This window comes from Polypterus senegalus, chromosome 9 (assembly GCF_016835505.1).
Source record: "Polypterus senegalus isolate Bchr_013 chromosome 9, ASM1683550v1, whole genome shotgun sequence".
Classification (NCBI taxonomy): Eukaryota; Metazoa; Chordata; class Cladistia; order Polypteriformes; family Polypteridae; genus Polypterus; species Polypterus senegalus.
Window position 1 is genome coordinate 2,698,217 of NC_053162.1, and position 26,941 is coordinate 2,725,157.

Here is a 26,941-nt window from a genome sequence, read left to right on the forward strand (position 1 = left end):
TACACCATCTGCAGCAAGATGTTCATGCAGGTCTTTGGAGGTGATCTGTGTGTTTTCTGTCACCATTCTCACAATCCTGCCTCTGCATATTTCACTCCTGTATTTTTCTTGGCCTGCCAGACCTGCTGGGTTTAACAGCAACTGTGCCTGTGGCCTTCCATTTCCTGATTCCATTCCTTACAGTTGAAGCTGACAGTTTAATCCTCTGAGATGGCTTTTTGTAGCCTTCCCCTAAACCATGATAATCAACAATCTTTGTTATCAGATCTTTGGAGAGTTGCTTTGAGGATCCCATGCTGTCTGTCACTATTCAGAGGAGAGTCAAAGGGAAGGAAGCACAACTTGCAATTGCAATCCAACCAATTTGGTGTTGCAAGTAATCAGCATTGAGCAGTGACAGGCATTCAAATCAGCACAATGACAAGGGGACCCACATTTTTGCACAGCCAGTTTTTCACATTTGATTTAATTTCATACAACTAAATTCTGCTTTACTAAAAATCTTTGTTCGGAAAACACCCCAGTACTCAGATGTTCCTAGGAAATGAAAGACATACCACTGTTATCTTTTTTGTTGAAAGGAGAGTAAATTGTTACTCTCTGTAGGCAGGCTGGAGGGTTTCCCAAACTTTTTCATTTGACTGTATGTGTAAAATAAATACTTAAAACTTCAGTACTGTGCAAAATGCCTTAGGCAGCAATGCTTTCTAAAATAATAAAATGAAAGATTTACTGCAAAGAGCAATAAACAGTTTAAAAAAAAAAAAAATCAGTTTTTAGTGCGTTATGTGCAGAGGGGAGATGCTGGGTATATTGGGAAAAGGGTTTTAAAGATAGAGCTGCCAGGAAAGAGGAAAAAAGGAAGACCTAAGATGAGGTTTATTGATGTGGTGAGAGAGGACATGCAGGTGGTGGGTGTGACAGAGCAAGATGGAGAGGACAGTCAGATATGGAGCAAAATGATCCACTGCGGTGATCCCTAATGGGAGCAGCCGAGAGAAGAAATAAACCCCTTGCCTTTTAAACTGCATGAAATCGTTTAGGACCTTTGTGTTTTGTGCAGTTTTATAAGGAAATCGGCTGGTCATTTGTTGCAAGCATCATGAAGAACTCCGCTCAGTTCTTATGCAGGCCTGACTGCTTTCTGTCTCCTATGCTTCTGTTCCTCCGGGTTATCTCAGACAGGACTGTGGAGACCATACTATCTTTTGCAGAACTCCTTGTTCTTTTTTTCGGAAGAGGGTTCTTTATGAACTTGATGGCCATGGGTTTGGGGTTATTGAAGTTGGGGCCAATCAGCTGACATCCTTGATAGTATTGCATGATGGATGGGAATCTGCTTGTGCTTCTCAGCATTAGGGATTTCATTTATCCCGACCAAACCACCAACCCTAAACCTACAGAAAAACCCATGGCATACTTCACTTTTGGCTGTTGCTCTCCAGCTCTTCTGTAGACCAACTGCGTCCTGTTTTAGTCAGAAAGTTTAAATTTGGACTTGCCAGTTCAGGGCAGTAGCTATCACAGTTTAGCGCACCAGTCCTTGTGCTTTTTTTGGAAATGTTGGTGAGTCTCTTGGCTCTGCTTGCACTTTGGAGGAATGGCCTTTTTGGCAGCAACTGTCCCATGAAGACCATTTATAATGAGACTTGTCTGGACTGTGGAGAGAAGTGTACTTGGGACCTTTGGTGGTTTCTGTAAGTTTAGAGCTGGTAGTAGTCTGGACTACTTCTGACTTTCAAGTCTTGCTCGGTTGATGCATCTCTGAAGTGCTGCAACAGCACATCTGGAAACTCTTTTCTACTTGGGGAAGTCTGTGCTGATGGAAGATTGACCGCTTGGTGTCTGCTTGCGATACAGTAGGGACTGATGATTTGAAGGTTCAGCTCTCTCATCTGACACTACCTTCAAGTTTGAGGCCTTCTACTTTCTGTTTTAGCTCTGTCCACTCATGATGTCATTAATAATTATCACGTTTTGTTTAATCCTGTACTGGGTTTATTGACCTACAAGGGAGTCCACTTTTTATCTAAAGTAAGGGGGCTTTGCCCCCTGCTCACCTCGCTCACCAACCCTCTGGCCTATGCTATGCACTAGTCTTTTTGCGTTTTTGCTGCTCGCGTATGGGGATGCAAATGTACAATTTAAACGGATTTTTATTTTCATGGAAAAGGCTACAAATGCACCAGCGCAACGTATAACTGCCTGTGATTGAATTTCGTTTCTTTCTTTCTATTAAATAAAATGACTTTTTTTGAATGTTTGGTTCTGAGATTTGTTAATTGTCTTCGCAAAAGCTATCCTAACTGGAAACTGTTAACATTTTAATACGAAAGGCATTTCAAGATCTCCTTTGTTATCTAATGTTATCCGCAGAAGATGTACTTCATTACCTTTCTTGGATACATCCTTCTTCCTACAGTAATTTCTGCGTCGGAAGACTGGACGTTGTTAACGGTTTTAGATATTCATTGTGATATTGTAGGTTGATGTTTTCCTCTTCCGCACCATCACCACCAGCTGCTTCAGCAGAGTCTAGTGATACACATTTAACCAATTTACCGTGTAACCGTTCGACATTTTTGGACACATTTAACCAATTTGATGTGTAACTGATCAACATTTTTAGCGTTAATTCATTAGACTTCCCGGTTTCTCTGTGTTAGGATTGCCCGTATACTCATTTTTTTATGTTGATAACCCTTTGTGATGAAATTCTCCAATAAGATTTGGACATACTTTTTTAATTAGGAGCTTAAAGTGATGAAAATGTTAAAATGTATAAGAGCTGAGAGCGCAGGAACTGAACCTGACAAAAGCATTCACTTGAATGAGAGTTGAGAGGACCGTGGGCATGTTTGAATATGTTTGAAAAAATCTCAAGGCAAAAGTCTTGTCTCGCAGGACTTAAAAAATCTCTCTTCCAAAAAGTCTAATTGCGTTAAAGGATTTTTTTTATATAATAGAGAGAATTCTGTTATTTTTTATAAGAGATTAAAAACTTTCTTAGTAAAATTTAATGGAAAGTAAATTGTTTGTAAATTGATCTAATGCAGAAGAGAAAGGGTAAATATTTAAGACAAAATGTATATACTGTATTTATATGAAAGAATAGGTTTCTTAAGGTTTTGCACAGTATTTTATACGTAATTATGGTATAAAAGCAAGAGAGATTTTCATTTACAATACTGTTTAAAAAAAAAGAAAAGCATTTCTTGAAATTAATAAATCAGGCCTTTAGTTGTACTTCACACTTTGTTCTTATCTTGTGAAGCTTTATTGCTTTAAAACAATTTCCATCTTTAAGTAAATTTCCAGTTAGGCAAAGATTGCTTTGCTGCGATTATTTGTTTTATTTATACAATTTGTTTTGTTAATTGAATCTTGGCAGTTTGATGAAAGCGTCAGGATATGGGATGTGAAAACGGGAAAATGCCTTAAGACGCTTCCGGCTCACTCTGACCCCGTCTCTGCTGTAAGTGAAATTTGATTTCTTTCTTGTTTTTGTTTCGTTTATAGTAACTATAACGTACAGTTTTCTACGCTGTGGTGTGCTGGGCTGGTAACATCACTTCAACAGAGGCCCAATAAATCAACAAGCTAATTATAAAGGCAAGCTCAAGTGTAGGATGCACTCTGGACCCCCTGGTGGTCATAACAAAGGAGAGAATTACAACAAAACCAAGTGCCATTATGAACAAAGCTGCACATCCTCTCTGTGAGCCAACAAATTATTTAGCAGAAGTGTTTCAAGAAACGTGACCGAGGCTCCTTCCTAAAGGGCCTTACTAGGACTGTGACAGCCAAGTCATACATTTTCTTTGTGTCTAATTTTCTTCTTTGTTCAGACCAAAGTCTGTCTGTCTGTTTATTTATATACCTACATATTTATGTATTTATTTACTTAAAGAGCTTCTGTAAGAACCCAAATTTCCTTCCGGGGTGCAAATAGCTTGTCTCTCTCTTCACCTGGTTGTCCTCAGTAAAGCAGGAGTCAATACAGACTATTTCCTTGCACCGATTGCTGCTCTTGTGTTAAAATTTAATTTTTTTTTCTTTCCTCTTTCTTCTTTCTCCCACTTGTTTTGTAAAGGAGTTTCCTAGATGAGCTTCTCCCCGTTCCACGGTTATCCATTTTCCATTGGACCATTTCCAGTCTCTCAAACCTGTAACTGCTGTTTTTAAATTACCTGCAAGTCCATAAACTCACGCTTAACACAAATAATGGAATAGAATAGAAAAGGAACATCAGCACAATCACATCTGGCCCTGCCAGACGAGTTACCCACTGACTTAGAAAAGGTGGGTTGGGATTCTTCATGTTGACCACGATACGCCTACATGCTAGCAGTGGGGTATAGGCATATACCATCGATTTGTCATTTTACACTTTGACCCCTTTGACAGACCTTCAAACACAGTTGTTAATGGGTTAGGAGTGATTGTGACACCAAGGCTGTTTGATAAGTCAAAGCTTTTTGTCCAAATTGACGTTAATTTGGTTCACTCCCAAAATGTGGCCTAGTGAGTCTGGAGCTAGATTGCAACTTTCGCAGATTGGATCTTGCCCTGGATACATTTTGGTCCATTTTAAATGAGATAAATGTGATTGGTTGAATTGATTTTAAATTGATTTATTGAATGCTTTGCACACATAGAGCTAGGTTGACTTCTATGCCTTCCACTCCTTTTCTCAGAAATTCATTTGAAGATCCTTTTCCCACCATATCGTAGGATCTTTGAAGGGAAGATTCTTTGAGCTCCTTAGATTTTAATTAGTTGGCTGCTGATCTGGAGGGAGTGGTGTTGTGTAGGGGGTTCCCCCTAGAGAAATTGTACTGGTAAATAATAGTCACAAAAATAACAGTTAGGTAATGCAAAAAATTATATGCAGCTTGGGCTCAATTTTGAATGAAACGATTTAAAAGAATATCATTCAAAAATGCGTATTTTACTAATTTTACTAATACATTCAATTTTGTTCTGTCATTACTGTTATAAAAATATTTAGTACACAAGGATATGATCTCTCTCTGTTTAATGAAATAACCAGAAATTAAAATTGCTCAAACTTTCAAAGCAGTTAACAGAATCCTTGAATGCACCCCAGCATTATGCCTAATGGACATTTTTTTACTTGTTCTAATAATTAGGCTGTCAGTACCCTATCATTTGCATCGTGTTATAAAGTTAAATTATCAAAAGGGATGAGAGCCGCAGGAATATTTGTGCTTTTGGGCAATAAAGTTATCGCCTAATGTCAGGGTCAGAATTGCGTCTCAAAACAACTCACAACATAATTAAGGGCTGCAGTTGCTACAGTCGCACAACTACTCTTTCACTGGCATTGTCGTCTTAAGTGAATCATTTCTAGCAGCCAATCAATGTAAAGAATATTAGAATGAGAACAGGAGTGCTGTGTGGCGGTTAAACACCCACCACAGGCATCAGGGTTGCAGTGTGCCCCCACTGGCAGTGTTTTAACTCTTTTAGGGCTAATTTTTATTTTGCTTGATTTCTCCTAGGGCTGAATATTTTTACAAAAACTAACTTTTTTTAAAAAAAGAACACAAAGGAATTGTTTAACATATCAAATCAACAAAAAATATTTCCTTTTGACAAATGTTACTGCCTAGCATGTTGTATACTATGATTTCACTTACATATCACATACATGTTACACAGCAAAGTCCTGCACAGTTTGATCTCGCTCAAAGCAGCCAATTGCATGCATTGCTACGTTGCATTTTTTTTACAATATATGCTGCTAAGGTGCCTCCTTTTCAATTGTCTTTTGCTGCACTTTCTCAGATATTTTGTTAGAGTGTACTGTAGAGAGACAAGTCGCCCATTTAACGTTGTGCCATGCCACTGCCACCATGTTTTCTGCCCGCATAAAAACCGGATTGTCACCTCTTTTCATCATCAGTCTGTCTCTCTTCAACTTTGAAGGCCTGTGCCTCCTGTTCACCTTCACTGTGCCACAAGCTCCAATTCCCCTGCTCTGTAGCTCCATGAACAATTCCGGGCATGTATTAAAATTGTCAATGTACACAAAATGACCCAAATGTTCATAGCCCTGAAGCAGCTCCAGCACAACGTGACTTGTTAAAGGACAGTTCTCTCTTTGAAAGAAATACTTTCCTGCATATGTAATGACTTTCAGGCAGAAACCAGTGTTTGCTTCTGCCAGTACAAAATCCTTTATGCCATACTTTGTGGGCTTGTCTGGCATATATTGGCAGGAAAAAAAGGCATCCCTTTTATTTTATCATAGATTCATACACAGACAAATCACGGCCAGGCTGATAAAATATTTATATGTTGGTTCCACAATGTCAAGCAGGGACTGAACTTTATACATGGGGCTATAGCCTTGCTTCTGTTTATTGCAGAAGTGAATCAAACTTTGCAGCATCACGTACCTATCACGCGGCATAACCTGTCCAAAGCCACCAGGGGACAAAGCACATTTGGACCAATGCTCCGTGAAGTTATATCACCAGTTTAGTCCCATCTCTGTTTGTAATGCCGCCACAACCTCCTTCATCTCGTCTTTTGTTGTGGGTTTCCACTTTGAAAAACGAGAATGCGATGCAAGCGCAGCTCACGATTGAAAAAATGAGTCTGCCTACCTGTTTGTCTCGTCTGACAGTAGCTGAAAAGCAGCATCAGGAGAGAGCAGCCTGAAGTAGTCCAGCAGCTGGTAATCTGTCGTGTCCAACAGCAAGCCATGCCGTCTTGTGAAGTCCGGTAGCCAGTTCGGCTCCCACGGATCAATGTCTGGATATTCCTCCCACACAAACCTTGCCGTTAAGGCATCGGCTGCACGAATGTGCTTAGGTGGCAGCCAATCAGCTGGGGCGGCATCGGCTGGTGTTCGATCAGCTGATGCCGGCTTCTCACTCACTTGCTCGATCTCCTAATCGCTGTCAATAAAATCCATCCATCCATTTTCCAACTCGTTGAATCCATACACAAGGTCACGGGGGGTCTGCTGGAGCCAATCCCAGCCAACACAGGGCGCAAGGCAGGAACCAGTGCCGGGCAGGGCGCCAACCCACCGCAGGACACACACACACACCCAAACACACTAGGGACAATTTAGAATCGCCAATCCACCTAACCTGCATGTCTTTGGACTGTGGGAAGAAATCAGTTCTGAAAAATCAGAGTCTGACTCTGCGATAATGCGCAAAACATCGTCTGCCGAGTATTTTCTTTTCTGCACTCGCTTCGCTCCCTCGTGAGATGTTGATGCCATCTTGCCTTTGTTTACATTTCGCAACTCACGCACACGCAAGGATTAGGTGCCGTGTCAATGAGCCTAACATTCCTCCAAGCAGAGAGGGAATGCCTGTGACAGTGAGTTTTGTCGCCATAAACAGCTGATTGTCGCCCTCTATCCCAGGATGTCGACTTTTGTTCACATTCGCCTTCAACCCCTCCTGTCGACAAAAGTCGACATCCGCCCTAAAAGAGTTAATAAATTAATTTGGTTCAACACTGGATGCAGCAAAGCCATTACTGAACATCCCTCACCCCTCCATCCAAGGCCAATATCTGTAGATTGCCGGGCACTCATTTCAACAGTGCAGCATTCTGAGGAGCAGAGACTTGCGCATGTCCTCTCTGAACAATTTGGAAATTCAACACGTTGCTACATTCATGCACATTCAGGGACTGACTCTACCCTTCACTAACATTGATACATTTAAAAAACACATCTTTGCCATTCGTTTTGGCCTTCCATCCACAATGAAACACACTAAGAACACCCTTCAGAGTGTGTACATTTGAAAGTTTCGGTCTGACCCTGTGGATGGAGAAAGCTCAGCTTTTCAAAATTGCGGATCTATGATTGATTGCCATGTTGTCAGGAATTGCCTTCGGTTTTGTGCCTTGACATCTCATCTTTACCGTGGGGATAGTCATTCCCTACCTTCTTTGTATCAGCCGGTGGGTACTGTTCTTTGAAACACTCAAATATTTTGCTGGATTTATTTTGGCAGCACTCCCATTCTGTGGTTTCCAAGACGCTGGAAACCTTCTACTTGCTTGTAACCTTTAAAGAAGTTGTGTTTGATTATTTATCCAGACAAAGAGGTCCATTTTGTTTTTGTTTTTTTTATTCATTCTTTTGACATTTTGGTCCACTCTTGTGTTTGCTCCGTAAGCAAATGGCTGACAGATCATGCATGCCCAGTAGGCAAGACTTGCACATTTCTGAAAATGCTAATGTGAATGGAAAAGTTTTAAAATGAAAACACAGTTTCAGAGTGTGAACAAAGCCTTAGTTTTAATTTTTATTTAGTTACTTCATCTAATTGACCGCTATCACATTTCTGTTTAGTACATATTTTATACAGTGTCCTCCATAATGTTTGGGACAAAGACACATTTTTCCTTAATTTAACCTTCTGCTCCACATGTTTAAAATTACAAATCAAACAACTCAGATGTGATTAAAGTGCACTTTTTGGTCACACCATATAGAAATGACTGCACCTTTTCTGCCTGGTCGCCTCATAGTGTTTTCAGCAATCGCCATCATTTATGATTCCTGGGGTGTGTTTCATTGCTTCATAAGATACCTTGGATGGCTTCTGCCTTTTGGAGTCTGTAGTTGCCATTGATCAACATGAGAAGAGCAGTTTTCCCAATGAAAGTCGAAGAAGCCATTATGAGGCTGAAAAACAAGAATGAAACCATTGGAGACCTCAGTAAATCCTTAGGATGAACTCAATCAATCATCTGGAATATCATGAAGAAAAATGAACACACTGGTGAGCTCAGTAAACACAAAGGGACTGGTAGGCCAAGGAAGACCTCCACTGCTGGTGACAGAAGAATCCTCACTATAGTAAAGAAAAAGCCCCAGCCGCCTGTCTGACAGATCAGAAACAGTCTTCAGGAAGCAGATGTGTGTGTGTGTGTGTGTGTGTGTGTGTGTGTGTGTGTGACAGAGATGACTATCCACAGAAATACAGTGACCACACTGCAAGATGCAAACCACTAGTCAGCCATAAAAATAGGAAGGCCAAATTCAAGTTTCGGAAAAAGGACTTCATAGAGCTTGCAGGATTTTGGAAAAAGGTCTTGTGGACAGACGAGACAAGGATGAACCTGATGCATCAGACTGTGGTGACAAGAAGGAGCTGGCCAAGATCCAAAGCAGACCACCTGTTAAACATGGTGCTTGGGCATGTGTGGCTGCCACAGGTGCTGGCACACTTCTCCTCATTAATGATGGAACTGCTGATGGCAGTGGCACAGTGAATTCTGAGGTGTGCAGAAGCATCTGATCTACTCAAGTTCCAGCAAATGCCTCCAAACTCTCTGGACAGAGCTTCATCTTACAAAAAGATAATGAGCCCAACATACTGCCGAGGCAACACCGGAGATTGTCAAAGCTAAAAAAATGGAATATTCTTAAAAGGCCAAGCCAATCACCCGATGGTCACACCACACCTGCTACTGCAGGTGTCCTGCTTGTAGTTGGGACCGACTGGGACCATAGTTGAAAAAGAAAAAAAAACAATACAAAGATGCCAAGATGTTTAAACTAAAGAAGTTGCAGTTTATTGCATACAATCCTCTTCAATTGCTCATAGGGCGCAACCATATATACAGTAAAAAAAAAAAAAAAATAGGCTCAGCTGCAACCCAACCTCTGAACAAAACAAATAAGACTCCCTCAAAAAATACAAATCAGGGGTCAACACTGGCTTACTGGGGTTGTCATTTTTGACGTATACCCAGAACCTGCCAGCCACTGAGCCCCACAATCCCTCTCTACTGTGCTCTGTTTTTCAACACTCCTGTCTACGACTTCTCTGCAATGCGGTTTCCCTTCCCCACCTCCTGTCTATTCAGCCTTAAATAAACTAAAACCAGCCCATCTAATGATACGCTTCACCAAGGCATCTCCATTCTCATCGTGTTGATATAATCACTTTGTCCAAATCCCTACAATGACAAAACAAAACCAAAACTGACATTAGCACCCTTAGCGGATACTTTTATTATATTAGCAACCCTCAAATCACAGGACATCATCAATAAACCCAAACTTTCCCAACAAAATAAACCTGACACTCACGGCACCCCCCTAATACTCTTATCTTCTACCTTCCCACGCGATCTCGTGTTACAGTATGGACAGTACGACATGTTTAAAACTGACGATGGCTCCGCGTGCATGTCTCCCCGCCCGCACAGAGCAACATCTTGGCGAACATAATGGAAAACGAGCATGGTGTGCATAAAGCCCTCGGTGACGGTACATTTAATAAAACTTTTTGTTCTTTTCTTTTTTTTGTTTTCACTAGGGGGCTTTGCCCCCTGCTCGCTTAGCTCGCCAACCCCCATTTTTGTTTTTCCGGATGCACACTTAAGATTTTTTTTTTTCTTTGAATTTCTGCTTTTTTTTTAGTTTCACTTTTATTTCAGAACTTCTGTAAAAACAGTTTTTGGAATCTTTCGAGCCCATGTGTTTAATGATTCAGGATCGGTTTCTCTGTTTGGAATTTCAGCACAGACAAAACGATCTTCATCATCAGCAGTTAATCATTTTTTTGCAAAGTAACCAATAAATGCATGTGAGGTAATCTCCAGTTTTGAAATTCTCTTGACTTAAACTTCAAAACCTTACGATATTTACATACTTCTGACATATCACCTGTGTCCATATATTCGATCTCTACCTTTCCGTTATTTCTCTGAGTAATAATTTCTCTTTCTTTGTGCTAATGCGATGTTTGCTTTCTTTGTTTTGACACTGTCATTTTTTGCTGCTTTCATATTCTGTATCTTAGTCTTTTCAATTCCAGTTTCTCTAACCTGCTCTGCATGTGTTTGGCCCCTTGTAGTTTAACCTCTTTATGACGTTGTACTTTGTTTTCTACTCTTTTTTTTTCTGACCTTACTTTATCCTGCTTTTGTTTCGATGACACCTGGTCCATGGTGATTATTTTCCCTTTTTCGAGTAATAATTTCCGTTTGTTTGCGCTACTGCGATCTTCCCTTTTTTTTTTTATACTTACACGTGTGTATCGCGCCATTTTTTTTTTTTTTTTTTGAGCCTTTCGAATTCCACTGCTTTCATAATCTCTAACCTGCTCTGCATGTGCATAGCGCCAACATCTGGATTGGACGTGCTTTTTTTTTTCCAATTCCACTTGTTCCGGGCTGATAATTACTTTCCTCATTTTTCTGAATTTGCACCTAGATTATTCTTTTTCTTTTTTGTCTCTCCAACGTTTTTGAGTCTCTTTTCTCCATGCTGCTTTCTTCTTCGCTTAGTCATCGACGTTTCATCTATAACGTATTGTCCTTATACACTTTATATGCGCTGAGAGCCCTGGATCTGTGTACACTCAAAGCTAAAACACGACTGAGTTTGTTGCTGCCCGTGCTCTTATTTGGTTGTAAGTAGGGCGTATCTTGCAAGAATCTCATGTTCTATGTCATTGCGAGACGGTCCTGGGTCAATCTCTTGGCACAAAGTCTCATGTTTAAGGTCCCCACAAGATGCTCCATGGCCATTCTCTTTAGTCTTGCAGGTCTTTTAAGTGTCTTCTGTGATCTTAATGTGAAGATCACGTTTCGTCGCCCTACTGTTTTTCTCCAGGATTTTTTTTACAATAGAGAGATTTTCTTATAACCCTCACCTAGCGAAACAGGTAAATACACTGGCTTCTCTTGCCACCATATCCATGGCACCGGGAGGCTCGTTACCCGTGTCTGCATGAGACTCGCGGTCTCCCACCGATTTCAGTCCAATTGAGCAGGCCTTCCAAATGCTGAAGAGAAAAATGTAATGGGACCAGCCTCCTGAAACAAGCAGCAGCTGAAGATGGCTGCATTAGAGGCTTGGCAGAGCATCACCAGAGAAGACCCTCAACACCTGGTGATGTACATGAATCGCCGACTTCAAGCAGTCGTTGCATGCAAGGGAAAGTTCTGTTTAAGGCTTATATATTGTTTCATTTCTCTAAGTTTGGTAATACAGTCGTACTTGAGGCAATGTAAGTACGTATGCATGTTAAACAAAAACATTTATATAGCACGTTTTCATACAATTGATGTTGCTTTACAAGATGAAGACAAAAGGTTATAATAAATATATAAAAATTAGATTAGGCAATACTAAGTAACAAATAATAAAGTAAGGTCAGATGGCCAGGAGGACAGAAAAAAAATTTCAGAGGGAAGGAGAAAAAAAAACAATCTGCAGGGGTTCTGAGGCCACAAGACCCCCCAGCATCCACTGTTAAAACACGGTCAGAAAACTGTGTACCTCTCATATTTGCAAACATATCTAATTGTCCATGCTAGCAGTAAGAGTATTTCCTAACTGGCTTAATTAACACTATTCTATTGATGCAGCTAAAAGTTCTATCTCATGTTCACTTACAGGCGGTATATCATATTCTTAGTAACTACTAGCCGTCCTCCGCAACTCTGTCTGCGTAGTAGTGAAACAGGACAGTGAGGAGGTCCCTGCTTGGCTCCCTACTCCTGACATCACGCTTCCCCCTCCCCTTGGCCTGCAGCCGCTCTCTCGGATTCGTGCGAATATATCACTCCTGCGAGTGAACTATGATTCTTAGTGCGATAAGAGAAGTCGCAAGATCAACTGGAATGTTCAAGCAAATTATTGAAAAAAAAAAACGTGATCAAAATCCGTTAAGCAGTTCTCTCATTCTCTAGCCCAGCCCCCCTCCACTCAGCCTGCTGCGTGTCTCTTGGATTCGTGCAGATAAATCGATACCACAAGCAAACTATGTTATACCCTTTAATGGTTGTGCCCCATTTTATCTGTCGGAACTCCTGCACCGAGGGCGGCATGGTGGCGCAGTTGTAGCGCTGCTGCCTCGCAGTTAGGAGACCCGGGTTCACCTCCCTGCGTAGAGTTTGCATGTTCTCCCCGTGTCTGCGTGGGTTTCCTCCCACAGTCCAAAGACATGCAGGTTAGGTGCATTAGCAATCCTAAATTGTCCCGTGTGTGTGTGCATGCGTGCGTGCGTGCGCCCTAAGGTGGGCTGGCACCCAGCCCGGGATTTGTTCCTGCCTTGCAACCTGTGTTGGCTGGGATTGGCTCCAGCAGACCCCCATGACCCTGTGTTAGTATATAGCGGGTTGGATAATGACTGACTGACTGACTCCTGCACTCATATATTCTGTCTTGCCCTCTCAGGTCGGCAGACCAGATGCTTTTATTTGTTCCTAAGACACGATGCAAACTCGGAGGTGATTCAGTTGCAGCTCCAAAACTCTGGAACGATTTGCCATGGCACGTTAGGCAGGGTCCTTCACTTGGTGTCTTTAAATCTTATTTAAAACCACACTTTTACTGCCTGGCCAGTGTGAGATGTTGACTATCTGAACTTTTTTATTATGAATCTCTTCAGCTCTTGTGTTTCTGTGTCTTTTACCCTTTGGTTATTGTGTGTCTTATATGTTGGGTTTTATTGTACAGCACTTTGGTCAGCCTTGATGTTCTTTTTAAAGTGCTTTATAAAAAATAAAATAATACATAGCGCAGTGAGAGAAGTCGCAAAATCAACCGAAATGTTCAAGCAAATTATACAAAAAAAGCCCGATCTAAATCAGTTAAGTAGTTCTGTGAAAAGTGGACAGATATACAGACAGCCAAACGTTGGATTTTATATATATATATAGGTGAGAATCCCACATTCTGTAGAAGGTAAGCAAACACTATATGAGTTTAACATTAAACATTAACTTTCTAAGACTGACTCTTACAGTGACCATAAGGAAATAAGACCGTGCCTGTTTTGGACCACCCAAACTGAAGAAAGGTTCATCTTTCAGTCTTGTGTTGCTTGTACCACAATTGCATGTAAAAAGGAAAAACCTGCAGAGACAGAATCGGAATTTGCTACACCTGAACACGTTCTCTTACAGACATCGGTACTTTATGGTGGCATGTTAATTGGCTGTCAGAATGCGATTAGCTTGCAGATACTTTGGGAATTTGAAACTGTTTCCTAGTCATAAGGCGATGAGATGGACCAAATGCAGTTATAGAGTTTGACATGCCCACCGAATCAGAAGTTATGTCGTGTGTTGCAAGCTTTACATTCATTTTTAGACAAATTCATTTTTTTTTTTTTTTATTTTATTTTTCCACTTTCACAGTTAGCTTACCACAGACTGCAGAAGAAGTGACCTGGTATGAATGAGGTTTGCTCAAACTGCTACAATGGCTAGAACAGATGGCGTTAAGCATAAGCGGCACAAGACTCCCCCAGTGTGTTATTGGCTTGTTATTTGGGGTCTGTTTACCATCATGTGCAGCCATTGGGTGTGCCAGTTTCAAGTTGCCAATCAATCTAACAATCATGTCTTCAGAAAAACAAAGAAAATGACAGTACCTGGTAAGACAGAGAAGGACGTGCGATCCGCACACTTTCAGCAACTAGGCTGGGCTTTCAGACTCGATCTACAAACGCCAGGCAGCACTACTAACCACTCTGTCGTCCTTATTCTGAATTAATGCAAAACATGTTAGGAGACGCCTACTATTAGTTTTTTTTTTTTAATAGTTTTGTAATTTTTCCTTTAGGTTCATTTCAATAGAGATGGCTCTCTGATTGTTTCTAGCAGTTATGACGGACTTTGGTGAGTACGATTTTGTCTGTTAAATACGGTATGTCTGCGTCACACTTAATATGTATGGGCTTTCAGTGTGTAGAGATTCCTGAAATTTGGTGGTTTGATGAGGTTACAGATTTGTGGAATGATTGTGATGTTACATTTTCTAAAACAAGGTTGGATGAGGTTAGGCTTACACCAAAGGTCCTACCTTCTTTCCAACCACACCAGAACATGCCTAATGAGTACATTACAATGGGCTCATCCGTCCTATTCACTTAATTTCTTAACAGTAATGTTGAGTATAGTTTTGAAGATAACCAGAATCCTATTGCTTACCTCCAAAATGTATTTTAAATCAGTAGCTGTGATCTTCTGTACTTATTGTCTTTATAATGTTAACACCTCAATGGTGCCACCTCTTCATCTCCATTTTATTGTTTAAGCTTTGTCTTCTTAGAAGTGCAGCACCTTCAGAACATATTTAGACCCCTTCACCTTTCACACATTTTGTAATGTTGCTGCCTTATGCTTAAATCATCTAAATTCATTTTTTCCTCATCAAGAAATATCCAATATCTTAGAATGAACAAGCAAAAGGAAGATTTTTGAAATTTATTAAACAGAAATTGAAAAATCCCATTGACGCAAGAATTCAGACCCTTTTCTCAGTAGATTCTTGAGGCCTGGAATCTTCTTGAGTCTGCAGCAAGCTTCACAAACTTGGACCTCGGCATTTTCCCCCATTCTTCTCTGCAGATCTTCTCTAGCTCTGTCTGTTCAGTTGGAGACCATCGGTGGACAACAATTTTTGATGTCTCTCCAGGGAAGATCAATTTGGATCAAGTCTGGGCTCTTACTGGGCCACTGAAGAATATTCAGAGAGTTGTCTCTAAGCCAAACCTGTGTTCTCTTTGTTGTGTGCTTAGAATATTTGTGCTGTGGTAATGTGAATGTTTGGCTTTGCAGCAGGTTTTCATTAAGGATATCTTTCAACTTTGCTCTTTTCAGCTTTCCCTCAACTCTGACTGATCTCCCATTTCCTGCCACTGAAAAACAAACCCCATAGTATGATGCTGCCACTACCTTGCTTCACCATTAGAATGATGATGAGTGTTGGCCTGGTTTCAGTGTGATCAGTCCAGAGAATCTTGTTTCTCACAGGTTGGAAAGTCCTTTAGGTGGCTCCTTGCAAACCCCAAACACGTTTTCATGTTTCTTCTAGCTGTTCTGCCTTAAAGACCAGATTAGTGGAGTGTTGCAGTGGTGGTTGTCTTTGTGGAAGTTAGATAGATAGATACTTTATTAATCCCAAGGGGAAATTCACATAATCCAGCAGCAGTATACTGATACAAAAAAAAATCTTAAATTAAATAGTAATAAAAATGAAAAAAAAAGAAATAAATAAAAATAAAAAAGCAGACAATAACTTTGAGTAATGTTAGCATTTACTCCCCCGGGTGGAATTAGAGTCGCATAGTGTGGGGTCTCCTCAGTCTGTCAGTGGAGCAGGACAATGACAAAAGTCTGTCACTGAAGCTACTCCTCTGCCTGGAGATGATCCTGTTCAGTGGATGCAGTGGATTCTCCATGATTGACAGGAGTTTGCTTAATGCCCGTCGCTCTGCCACAGATGTTAAACTGTCCAACTTTACTCCTACAATAGAGCCTGCCTTCTTAACAAGTTTGTCCAGGCGTGAGGCGTCTTTCATCTTTATGCTGCCTCCCTAGCACACCACCGCGTAGAAGAGGGCACTCGCCACAACCGTCTGGTAGAACATCTGCAGCATCTTATTGCAGATGTTGAAGGACGCTAGTCTTCTAATGAAGTATAGTCGGCTCTGACCTTTCTTACACAGAGCATCAGTATTGGCAGTCCAGTCCAATTTGTCATCCAGCTGCACTCCCAGATATTTATAGGTCTGCACAGTCACCTCTGATGATCACGGGGTCCATGAGGGGCCTGGGCCTCCTAAAATCCACCACCAGCTCCTTGGTCTTGCTGGTGTTCAGGTGTAAGTGGTTTGAGTCAGACCATTTAACAAAGTCCTTGATTAGCTTCCTGTACACTCCTCCTTCTGCCCACCCCTGATGCAGCCCACAATAGCAGTGTCATCAGCGAACTTTTGCACGTGGCAGGACTCCGAGTCGTATTGGAAGTCTAATGTATATAGATTGAACAGGACCAGAGAAAGTACAGTACCCTGCAGCGCCCCTGTGTTGCTGAACACAATGTCAGACCTGCAGTTTCCAAGACGCACATATTGAGGTCGGTCTGTAAGATGGTCTATGATCCATGCCACCAGGTGTGAGTCTACTCCCATCTCAGTCAGCTTGTCTCTAAGGAGCAGAGGGTGTTGAAGGCGCTAGAGAAGTCCAAAAACATAATTCTTACAGCACCACTGCCTCTGTCCAAGTGGGAGAGGGATCGGTGGAGCATGTAGATGATGGCATCCTCCGCTCCCACCTTCTCCTGGTATGCAAACTGCAGAGGGTCGAGGGCGTGGCGGACCTGTGGCCTCAGGTGGTGAAGCAGCAGCCGCTCCATGGTCTTCATCACATGTGACGTCAGAGCAACAGGCCGGAAGTCATTCAGCTCACTAGGACGTGATACCTTTGGGACTGGGGTTATACAAGACGTTTTCCAAAGCCTTGGGACTCTCCTCTGTTCCAGGCTCTGGTTGAAGATGCGCTGTAGAGAACTCCTCAGTTCCAACGCACAGGCCTTCAGCAGTTGTCAGTTTCTCCCATCTCCACACAGGTGCTCTGAAACTCGCTCAGAATGACCATTGTGTTCTTGGTTACCTCTCTTACCAAGGCCCTTCTCCCACAATTTCTCTACTCTAGGAAGAGTTGTGCTTGTTCTAAACTATTTCCATTTAAGAATTATGGAGACCATTTTTCTGTTGGGGACCTTCAATATTATAGCCATGCCCAGATCTGTACCTTGACAGTAATGTCTCTATGCTGTGCAGGCAATTCCTTTCACCTCATGACTTGGTTTTTGGGACCTTCTATAGACAACTGTGTGCCTTTCTTAATCGTGTCCAGTAAATTGAATTAACTGCAGGTGAATTCCAAACAAGGTGCAGGAACATCTCTGTGCTGAGTGGTAGAATTGAATACACTGGAGCCAAATTTCAAGTGTCATAGCAAAGTATGTGAACATTTGTGTCAATGTGATAGTTCAGTTTTTTAATTTTAATACATTTGGATAAATCCTGTTTTTGCTTTGTCATTTTGGAGTATTGAGTGTTGTTTGTATGAGGGAAAAATTAATTTATATAAGTTTAGAATAAGGCTATAAAATAACAAAATATGAAAAAAGTGAAAGGGTCAGAATAAGTTTTGAATCCACTGTATAATCAGTCATACATCCATACTTGAATCACCACTCCACCTGCCAGCAACTATTTGGAGTGATAAAAAAATACAGACTCAGTGTCTGATTGGTACCCCAGCTCAATGAGTAGTCTGTGTTGCCTATAACAGCTCTTCATTTTTCACGTTTTTATACATCTTTTGTGGAGATCACTATGGTGGACAATAAAATGATGGCCTATGTCTCCAGGACTTTGTGTCTATTGCCGTCTTTGACTTTTTGATAACTGACTGTAGACCTCTCAGAGTTTATTTTCTTTGGGGATCCTGCTGTCTGAGGTTTTTGTTTTCCTCTCCTCTAGTTTTTAGCTGACCACAATTCAACAGTTAAGCAGGTTGAAATTGCTTTGCCTGATTGTGCGTTTCAAGTAACCTGTGTCTTTGTGTACTCATTATGTAATTTGTAAAGTGTGCATTTGTATCTGCCTGTGAAATTGCCACCGCGCTCTGAGCCTGCACTCTGAAGAACGCAACAAAAAAATGAACTGAACTGACGAACAAGCAAACGAGAATTGGTGTTTCATAAACAATAGCGTATGAAAGTGGTAAGTAATAGATTTGCAGAATGTTCATTTGTAATTTCTTTTTCATTTTAGTCGAATCTGGGACACAGCGTCAGGCCAGTGTTTGAAAACTCTTATTGGTAAGTCTAGAAGATATCCTAATTATATGTGCTTTCTATTTTATTAATTTCTTTAAGAGACTCAAATATTTTGTATCCTTTTATCCTAAGTCCTGCTACAGTGTGCTTAATTGGAATAAACTGTAGTCTTAACCGAAATACAGTATAAAAGATGACAAAGACATTATTTTAACCAGGAGCCAATCATATTCAGTAGACTTTCTTTACCTCTAAAGTTGAAGTTTTCCAGTTTGCCTTTTTTACTTCATAATCATAGCTTTACCACAAAGAATACTTTGTTTATTTCCTTTTTCCGATTTAACAGCGAATTTTTGAGTTTAGCCTGGTTTGCAGGTTAACTCGCATATTTCCTCAGTGTTCTGCTGTTCTGAGCAATCCCTTGGGGTGAACCTATTCTTTTAATATCATTAGTCACATTACCTTCAAACACTTCTTGGTTCACCTTATCACCTACTCATCCCCTGTCTTTCATTATACGTGCCCTTCTCTTAACTCAGCATTTGTCTTTCTCTCAGTCTGTGATACAGCACAAAGCCCACCTCGTCATTCTCCTCTTTGTTCCTTTGTGCTTTGTTTCACATTCCACCTTCATCAGCCATATCTCACTCTCATACTACACTTCCTCACACAGCTTTCATGAATGTTTCAATGCCAGAGAGTCTCCTTTAGAAGTCAGAATGCGGTACATCTCCTGGATTTTCATTCATTCGTTCTGTTTTCACCCGCCAGGGTCCACACCTCTCTCTGCCCTCAGCATGTCATTTAAAGCAGGGGTTCTCAAAGTCGGTCCTGGGGGCCCACTGTGGCATCAGGTTTTTGCTTTAACCAGATTCATAATCAGTGACAACTGATAACACTGATCTCAATTAATTAGCTGGTAATTATTCTGTATTAAGAAAGCACAGCAGCGTGATTTTTACATTTATAAGACATTTAGAAATATTTCTGCTTTTGCTATTGCTTTAAATGCTTAACTCTCTTTTGTTGCTTTCATTCTATTTTGCCCTTTCTCTGTGCAGTTTCCCCCTTCATTATATCTTATTAATTAGAATTAAAAACAAGCAGAGCAGACAACCAGGCAAACGACACTGAATCATGAAAGGCTGCAACTACTTTAGTGTTAGACCCACTAATTAGAAAACAATGGATTAATTAAACAATTAGAACGCCTGGAAAAATAGAATGAACATCAAGATGAAAATATTGTTAAAAAGACAAAAAATCCATTATTTCCTGCTTAGTACATTGTAATATTTTTTTTTGTATCAAGCTTAGTTTTCTAATTTCTATATTGTTCCCAAAACACAGAATCTGGGAATTAACAGTTCACTTAATTAACCCAGGGTTCCAAATAAAAACAGAAGCTGCAGCCACAATTGGTCCCCAGAACCGACGTTGAGAACCCCTGATTTAAAGCATCAGCACTTCTCAAAAACTCCATTATAAAAACTTCACATTCGTTATAAATTTGTTATAAAAATTCCACATTCTCCATTTCTGTTATACAAATTTACACTAAGGCCACATTCGCACTGCTTCATTTTTGTTTAAAAACGCAGACCTTTTTTTCTGACTTCACATTTTGTGTACACTACCCCGGTGTTTTTAATCACCAAATACAGAGACTTTTGAAAATGCTTTCCAGAGCTGGACCTATTTCTGAAAATGTCAGCTCAGTACTGCAGTGTGGAGATGAATGAAAATGTACTTTGAAAACACACTCTGATTGGTTCATGCTTATTACCTGTCCCTTCCCTGATTGGATTCTGCTCATTACAGTGTCTCATTCCCTGACTGGTCACCATTTTAATGGAACTTGTTGAGTTGCTTACCTGTGTGCTTCTTAATTGCATTTTGTTCAGTTTGAATGCTGCATTTATGTGCAAAAGGCAAATAATTTACCATTTGGTACGATTTTGTGAGATATGTCATGGCTGGCAGCATAAGTCTCCCTTCAAGGCTGTATACTCCGATGTGCGCATGCCCATTGCAGGCAATTTCATATGCATTTTTGGTTGTTTTACTGTGATCAGATGTGAACAATGTGAAAGCACTACTGTGAACGGAGGTCATTTCTGTGACGTTTTGAAATGAAAAGGTCTTAGTGTGCATGTAACCTTAGTTTGTCTGTGTTCTGTACCCCTCTCACACATTACATGTTGGTTATACATGTAAGAATTTCACTATAGTCTGTACAGGTAACAATACTACAAATAAAGTTTACACTCGCCTCCATCAGATTACCCTTCACACCTCAACTTCTTTCATGCTTCTGCTTCTGACCAGACAGAGTTTTTCCCAGCATCTTTACAACATGTTCCTCATTGCCATGTGCCCACCACTTCCACGCCTACTGCCAACCATCACCTTGGTCTTTTCTGACTCTCCTTATTTGTTTTATTAGTAAGCATTTAATGTCTGATCTTGATTACTGGCATAAGTTAGCAGTGCTCTTAAGATAAACTATAAATGTGCTAATATGTAGAAGCAAAAAAATAAATAAATAAGAGGCAGAAAACAAGTGCTAGGAACGTTTTATTCATCCCTAAACTAAGAAATTTAGTATTTGTTTAAAAATATGCAGATATTGGTACATGTTGTAAAAATAATTTTCCAGTTTTATTGATTGAAACATCTTTTTTGTTTGTAATCTGTACACCAACGGCTGAATAAAGTCAAATGAGTGATCCTTTGTTTTCCAGCAGCAGTCGGCCTTCATTTTCTGTTTCCTTTTTTGTTTATCTGTTCTTTAGATGATGACAATCCACCCGTATCCTTTGTGAAGTTTTCTCCTAATGGCAAATACATCCTGGCTGCGACTTTAGACAAGTATGTATGAATTTACAGCTCAGTGAAAAGAAATGCTGGGTCTTTAGATATGTAGTTTAATGTGACAAATGTTTATCTGACGTGTTTAATGTATGCTCATTTGATAGTGATGATTTTTTCTCATTTTATTCCTTTAAAGTTTTGTTTAGTGCTCACTGAAAACTTGCATGCTTAACTTCATTCTAAAATTTTTATTTTTTCCCCAATTTTTAAAACATGTACTCCATGATAGCACCCTGAAGCTCTGGGACTACAGCAAAGGAAAGGTAATAATCTAATAGAGATATAATAAACATATACATATATATACATATATATATATATATAGACAACAAAATCATAAAAAAAAGTCCTTGTTCATTAGTCATTTTAAGGTGAAATTATTTAGCCACAATACTTTTGTTTACACTTGTCTTCTATGTGTGCTTAAATTGTGCAAAGTTTGTTTTAAAAAATGTTCTCTCTGATAATTATCTTTTATTAATAATCCTAATTTACTTAAGGATTGAATTTACTGTCCTTTAAATACAGTTGTGCTTGAAAGTTTGTGAACCCTTTAGAATTTTCCATATTTCTGCATAAATATGACCTAAAAATCATCAGATTTGCACTCAAGTCCTAAAAGTAGATAAAGTGAAGCCAGTTAAACCAATGAGACAGAAATATTATACTTGGTCATTTATTTATTAAGGAAAATGATCGAATATTACATATTAGTGAGTTGCAAAAGTATGTGACCCTTTGCTTTCAGTATCTGGTGTGACCCCCCAATAACTACAACTAAACGTTTCCGGTAACTTCTGATCATTCCTGCACACCGGCTTGGAGGAATTTTATCCCATTCCTCCATACAGAACAGCTTCAACTCTGGGATGTTGGTGGGTTTCCTCGCATGAACTGCTCTCTTCAGGTCCTTCCACAAGATTTCGATTGGATTAAGGTCAGGACTTTGACTTGGCCATTCCAAAACATTCAATTTATTCTTCTTTTACCATTCTTTGGTAGAACGACTTGTGTGCTGAAGGTCGTTGTCTTGCTGCATGACCCACCTTCTCTTGAGATTCACTTCATGGACAGATGTCCTGACATTTTCCTTTAGAATTCTCTGATATAATTCAGAATTCATTTCCATCAATGAAGGCAAGCCGTCCTGGCCCAGATGCAGCAAAACATGCCCAAACCCTGATACTACCAGCACCATGTTTCACAGATGGGATGAAGTTCTTATGCTGGAATGCAGTGTTTTCCTTCCTCCAAACATAACGCTTTTCATTTAAACCAAAAAGTCCTATTTTGGTCTCATCTGTCCACAAAACATTAAGAATAGCCTTCTGGTTTGTCCATGTGATCTTTAGCAAACTGCAGATGAGCAGCAATGTTTTTTTGGAGAGCAGTGGTTTCTCCATGCAACCCTGCCATGCACACCATTGTTGTTCAGTGTTCTCCTGATGGTGGACTCATGAACATGAACATTAGCCAATGTGAGAGAGGTCTTCAGTTGGGGTCCTTTGTGACCTCGCCGACTATTATACGTGTGCCTTGCTCTTGGAGTGATCTTTGTTGGTCGACCACTCCTGGGGAGGGTAACAATGGTCTTGAATTTCCTCCATTTGTACACAATCTTTTCGACTGTGTAACCTTTTCCAGCCTGATGAACATCAACAACTCTTTTTGTGAGGTCCTCAGAAATCTCCTTTGTTCGTGCCATGATACACTTCAACAAACATGTGTTGTGAAGAGCAGACTTTGATAGATCCTGTTCTTTAAATGACACAGGGTGCCCACTCACACCTTATGGGCATCCCATTGACTCGAATTTCACCTTCAAACTAACTGATAATCCGTGAGGTTCACATACTTTTGCCACTCACAAATATGTAATATTCGATCATTTTCCTCAATAAATAAATGACCAAGTATAATAATTTTGTCTCATTTGTTTAACTGGTTTCTCTTTATCTACTTTTAGGATTTAAGTGAAAATCTGTTGTGTTTTAGGTCATATTTATGCAGAAATATATGAAATTCTAAAGGGTTCACAAACTTTCAAGCATCACTGTATGTTGAGTGTAGATTGTAAAATAAAATATTTTCCATTTGAGACAGCAATGCGTGACTGTCTTGCTTAAATGAAAGCTTCCCAAATTATAAGAACAGTGTGATGTGCGATTTGGAAGATTAGTCAATTGTAGTGATACGGTGGTTTATCGCCAACTTGTCCCTTCCTCCGTCACCTCACATACTTACCATTTCTCCATGATTTCCATTATACTTTTTCTATTTTCCCTCAAGTACCACCTGGTAGCTGCTCACATATCGAGTTTTAATAATAATAACACCTTTTATTTATTATAGTGCCTTTCCCATTACCTGCCATGCATTAATTTAAAACTGGTGATACGCTAATTTCCCGTAGCTCTGTGAACAAATTGTGTGACATGCTGAGCTAACAGATTTTTGTAGTTTTTTGTTTTAAGAAAAATAATGAGATGTTTCTGTTTTGTTTGACTCCGTGCCAAAGATTTATAGACTATTGGGGAAACTTAAGCTGTTTATTTGCAAGTTCTGAAAAGAATAAATTATAAAAAGAGTCCGGGACTGAATGCTTTTTCAAGCTATATTGAATGTTACATAAAGTGGGAAGTTGTTGTGTAAAACAAACCACCACTGCCTAAATAAGTTGAGCACGTGTTGCTCTAGCACCTAATTCTAAGTGCAGAAGCGTCATCTGCTGTAATTAAAATGAACTCGGCAGGGTGGAATTTCACACCACACTACCTACGATGTCACTTCTGATGAGCTCACACAAAGGGCATCACTTTGAACATTCCCATACCAAGGCATTTTCTAAAGATAGTAATAAAATGCATTATTTTTTTTCATTCCAACAGATGACATATGTAACAGTAAGGCCTTGTTCACAAGGGCGTTAAGTTTTTGGATAAACGAACTTACTCTGAACGTCCTAGACGTTTATGTTGCATTTTGTGGTGGCGATCGATTGACTTCTACACCGGCGTTCATTTGTCTCTGTCTAACGCCAGCCTGCAGCCCAAATTGTAGTTTGTGTGTTAACCTGTGGAGGCAGTGTCGGGAACTGGATATGAAAGCCCTTGTCGTTTTATTTGAGGTGCCTCCTTTCAATATGGACCATTTTGCTATGTTAGATATTAATCTTCTTGTTTTAAAAATACTCGTAATACTGGCGACGTAGGGAGAAAAAAAATCGCCGCCGCTACTGGGTTCATCCTCTGACTGCACAACGTCGGGTTAAAGGAAGTTTTTGTGCTTTATGAAGAAATGCGAAAATTTCCGCGCAAGTTTTTTAATTACTGTCGGATGTCGGTTTCCACTTTTGATTGTCTGCTGCAGCTGGTGCAATGCCACATTGCACGCCGATCAACCAATATGCCACTTGGTGTTAGCCCCGAAGAGAGACTACTTGTCACTTTGAGGTAAGGAAACAGTAGTCGAGTGTGCGCTTACACCGGTGTTATGCACTGAAATGCCCTGCGCCATGGATTGACCCCCTACATAATCGTTATCAAATATTATATTAGAACATAAATTAATAGGTTCATGGTTTACAAATTACATGAGACAATAAAATAAAATAAGCAATATGAAAATATATATGTTGTATATGAAAACATAAAAATATTAATATCATGGGATATATCCGGTCCTCCGAAGCGTAAAATAAAGCGCAGAAAAGCGAACTAGAAGCGTTTTCCTTGCGTTCGTTGGGTTTTAAACGCCAAGAAAAAGCTGCATGCAACATTTTTTTGATGCCGTATAAACGCGCTGCCGGACAAACGCACGTCACCAAAGCCAGTGTGAACACTCTCATTGACTCCTACGTGTAGAAAACACTCGGCGCTTGATCCGCTCACCGGACGTTACTGAACGCAAAAACGCTCGATTTTAACGCCCGTGTGAACAAGGCCTAACTGTATCCTAATATTTTACGTTTGTAGTACTAGGGTGTTGTACCATGTTAGCCATTATGAATGTAGTGAATTACATCTTTCCTGAAGTTGGCGCCTGAGTTGCTTCGAAAGCTTACATATTGCAATCTTTTTATTCAGCCAACAAAGGGGTCATTTTGCTTGACTTCTCACTAATATTTTACGAAATTTTAAATGGAAAAAAATTATAGGATATAAAGTCTGAGGAAGCACTAACACTTTTGGGAGCTTATTGACTGTCAAATTGATGGTCTGACTGTGGGGGTCTCAAACGTGTGCCTGCAGTATAGCTGTTAATGAAATTTGTAATTTATTTACAAGATTTATTCCTGCTGTCATTTTGCTACATTAATGATGGCAGATCACCAGAATGCTTAGTGGACTTAAATGAGATTAGTATTTCCTGTATTGTTTTCTACTTATTACGTTATTATGTCACTGTGTGTGTTGCCTCGATCTCATGGCTTTTAGGTAAATGATCCTCCCAGTAATGATAATGACATGAAAAGGATTGAAATATGCAGTGATTTTTATTTTTTACATCCATTACAAAATACCTTCCAATAGATCACATATCACAAATGTGAACGCTGCCAGATGAGCAGAAGTTGACATATATTGTTTAGATTTTCGTTAACCTGAAGAAAGTTCAAATAAGTTCTGTGAAAATCATTTCCACAATAACTTTGTCGGGTGAACTTATTTTTGTATAAAGTGCATTTTTTTTTCTCTTCTGTTAATTTTCTCTTTTATTTTACAGTGTCTGAAAACATATACAGGCCATACAAATGAAAAATATTGTATATTTGCAAATTTTTCTGTCACAGGAGGCAAGGTATGTTTAAGCTTCATAAATGTCTCATTGCATTTGGTTGGGGAGGTTATTATTAATATGTAGCCTTTGTCAGAATACCTCAAATCTCCCAGCCTTACCACTCTTTATACGGTACTGTACTATACAACTTCTCCCCTCCTTCCCTTCTACATTTATAACCTCAGGCAAGTAGGTGTATTAAAAGACAAGCAGGGGTTAAGTTACACTTTAAACAATGTATTATTGATAATATTCATAAATAATAACAATATGCAAAGTACATTTGAATATTGGCAATTATACAGCCTGATAAATGGTGATGTGTAGTTTTGTTAGTTACTTAAAATGTCTCTAGTTAAGGCATCATTTGTGGTCAGCTTTCTTCAGAACAGGCTGCTTGCCTGTCTCAATATGGCTGCTGAGCTGTGCTCTTCATTGTGTTGTCCTTTTCAGTTAATGTTTTGTGAGATGGTCTTTCATCGGTTTGGCGAGAGAGAGAGAGATTGAGGTAAAGCAAACAAATTTATAGGTTTCCTGTCCAATCCCTAGAGCCAATAGGGCATCTTGGTACTTAAAGGCTTTTTGATACAAGCCAGTTCCAAACAGCCATACTTCAGACCAATGGGAGCGATAGAACACCTTCACACCTTCCCTCCAAACCATATGTTAAGGTAAAGCTTGGCA

The 26,941-nt window shown here is 39.9% G+C and overlaps 1 protein-coding gene across 1 annotated transcript in view; it reads left to right on the forward strand.

Moving 5' to 3' along the window:
- Window positions 1-26,941, forward strand: part of wdr5 (WD repeat domain 5) — a 99,552-nt gene that overhangs the window by 65,716 nt on the left and 6,895 nt on the right. The window contains exons 7-12 of the mRNA XM_039762613.1: window positions 3,392-3,475; window positions 14,594-14,649; window positions 18,600-18,646; window positions 21,400-21,475; window positions 21,708-21,741; window positions 26,204-26,278. Coding sequence (XP_039618547.1) covers window positions 3,392-3,475; window positions 14,594-14,649; window positions 18,600-18,646; window positions 21,400-21,475; window positions 21,708-21,741; window positions 26,204-26,278 — 372 coding nt within the window. The remainder of the gene's footprint in view (window positions 1-3,391; window positions 3,476-14,593; window positions 14,650-18,599; window positions 18,647-21,399; window positions 21,476-21,707; window positions 21,742-26,203; window positions 26,279-26,941) is intronic.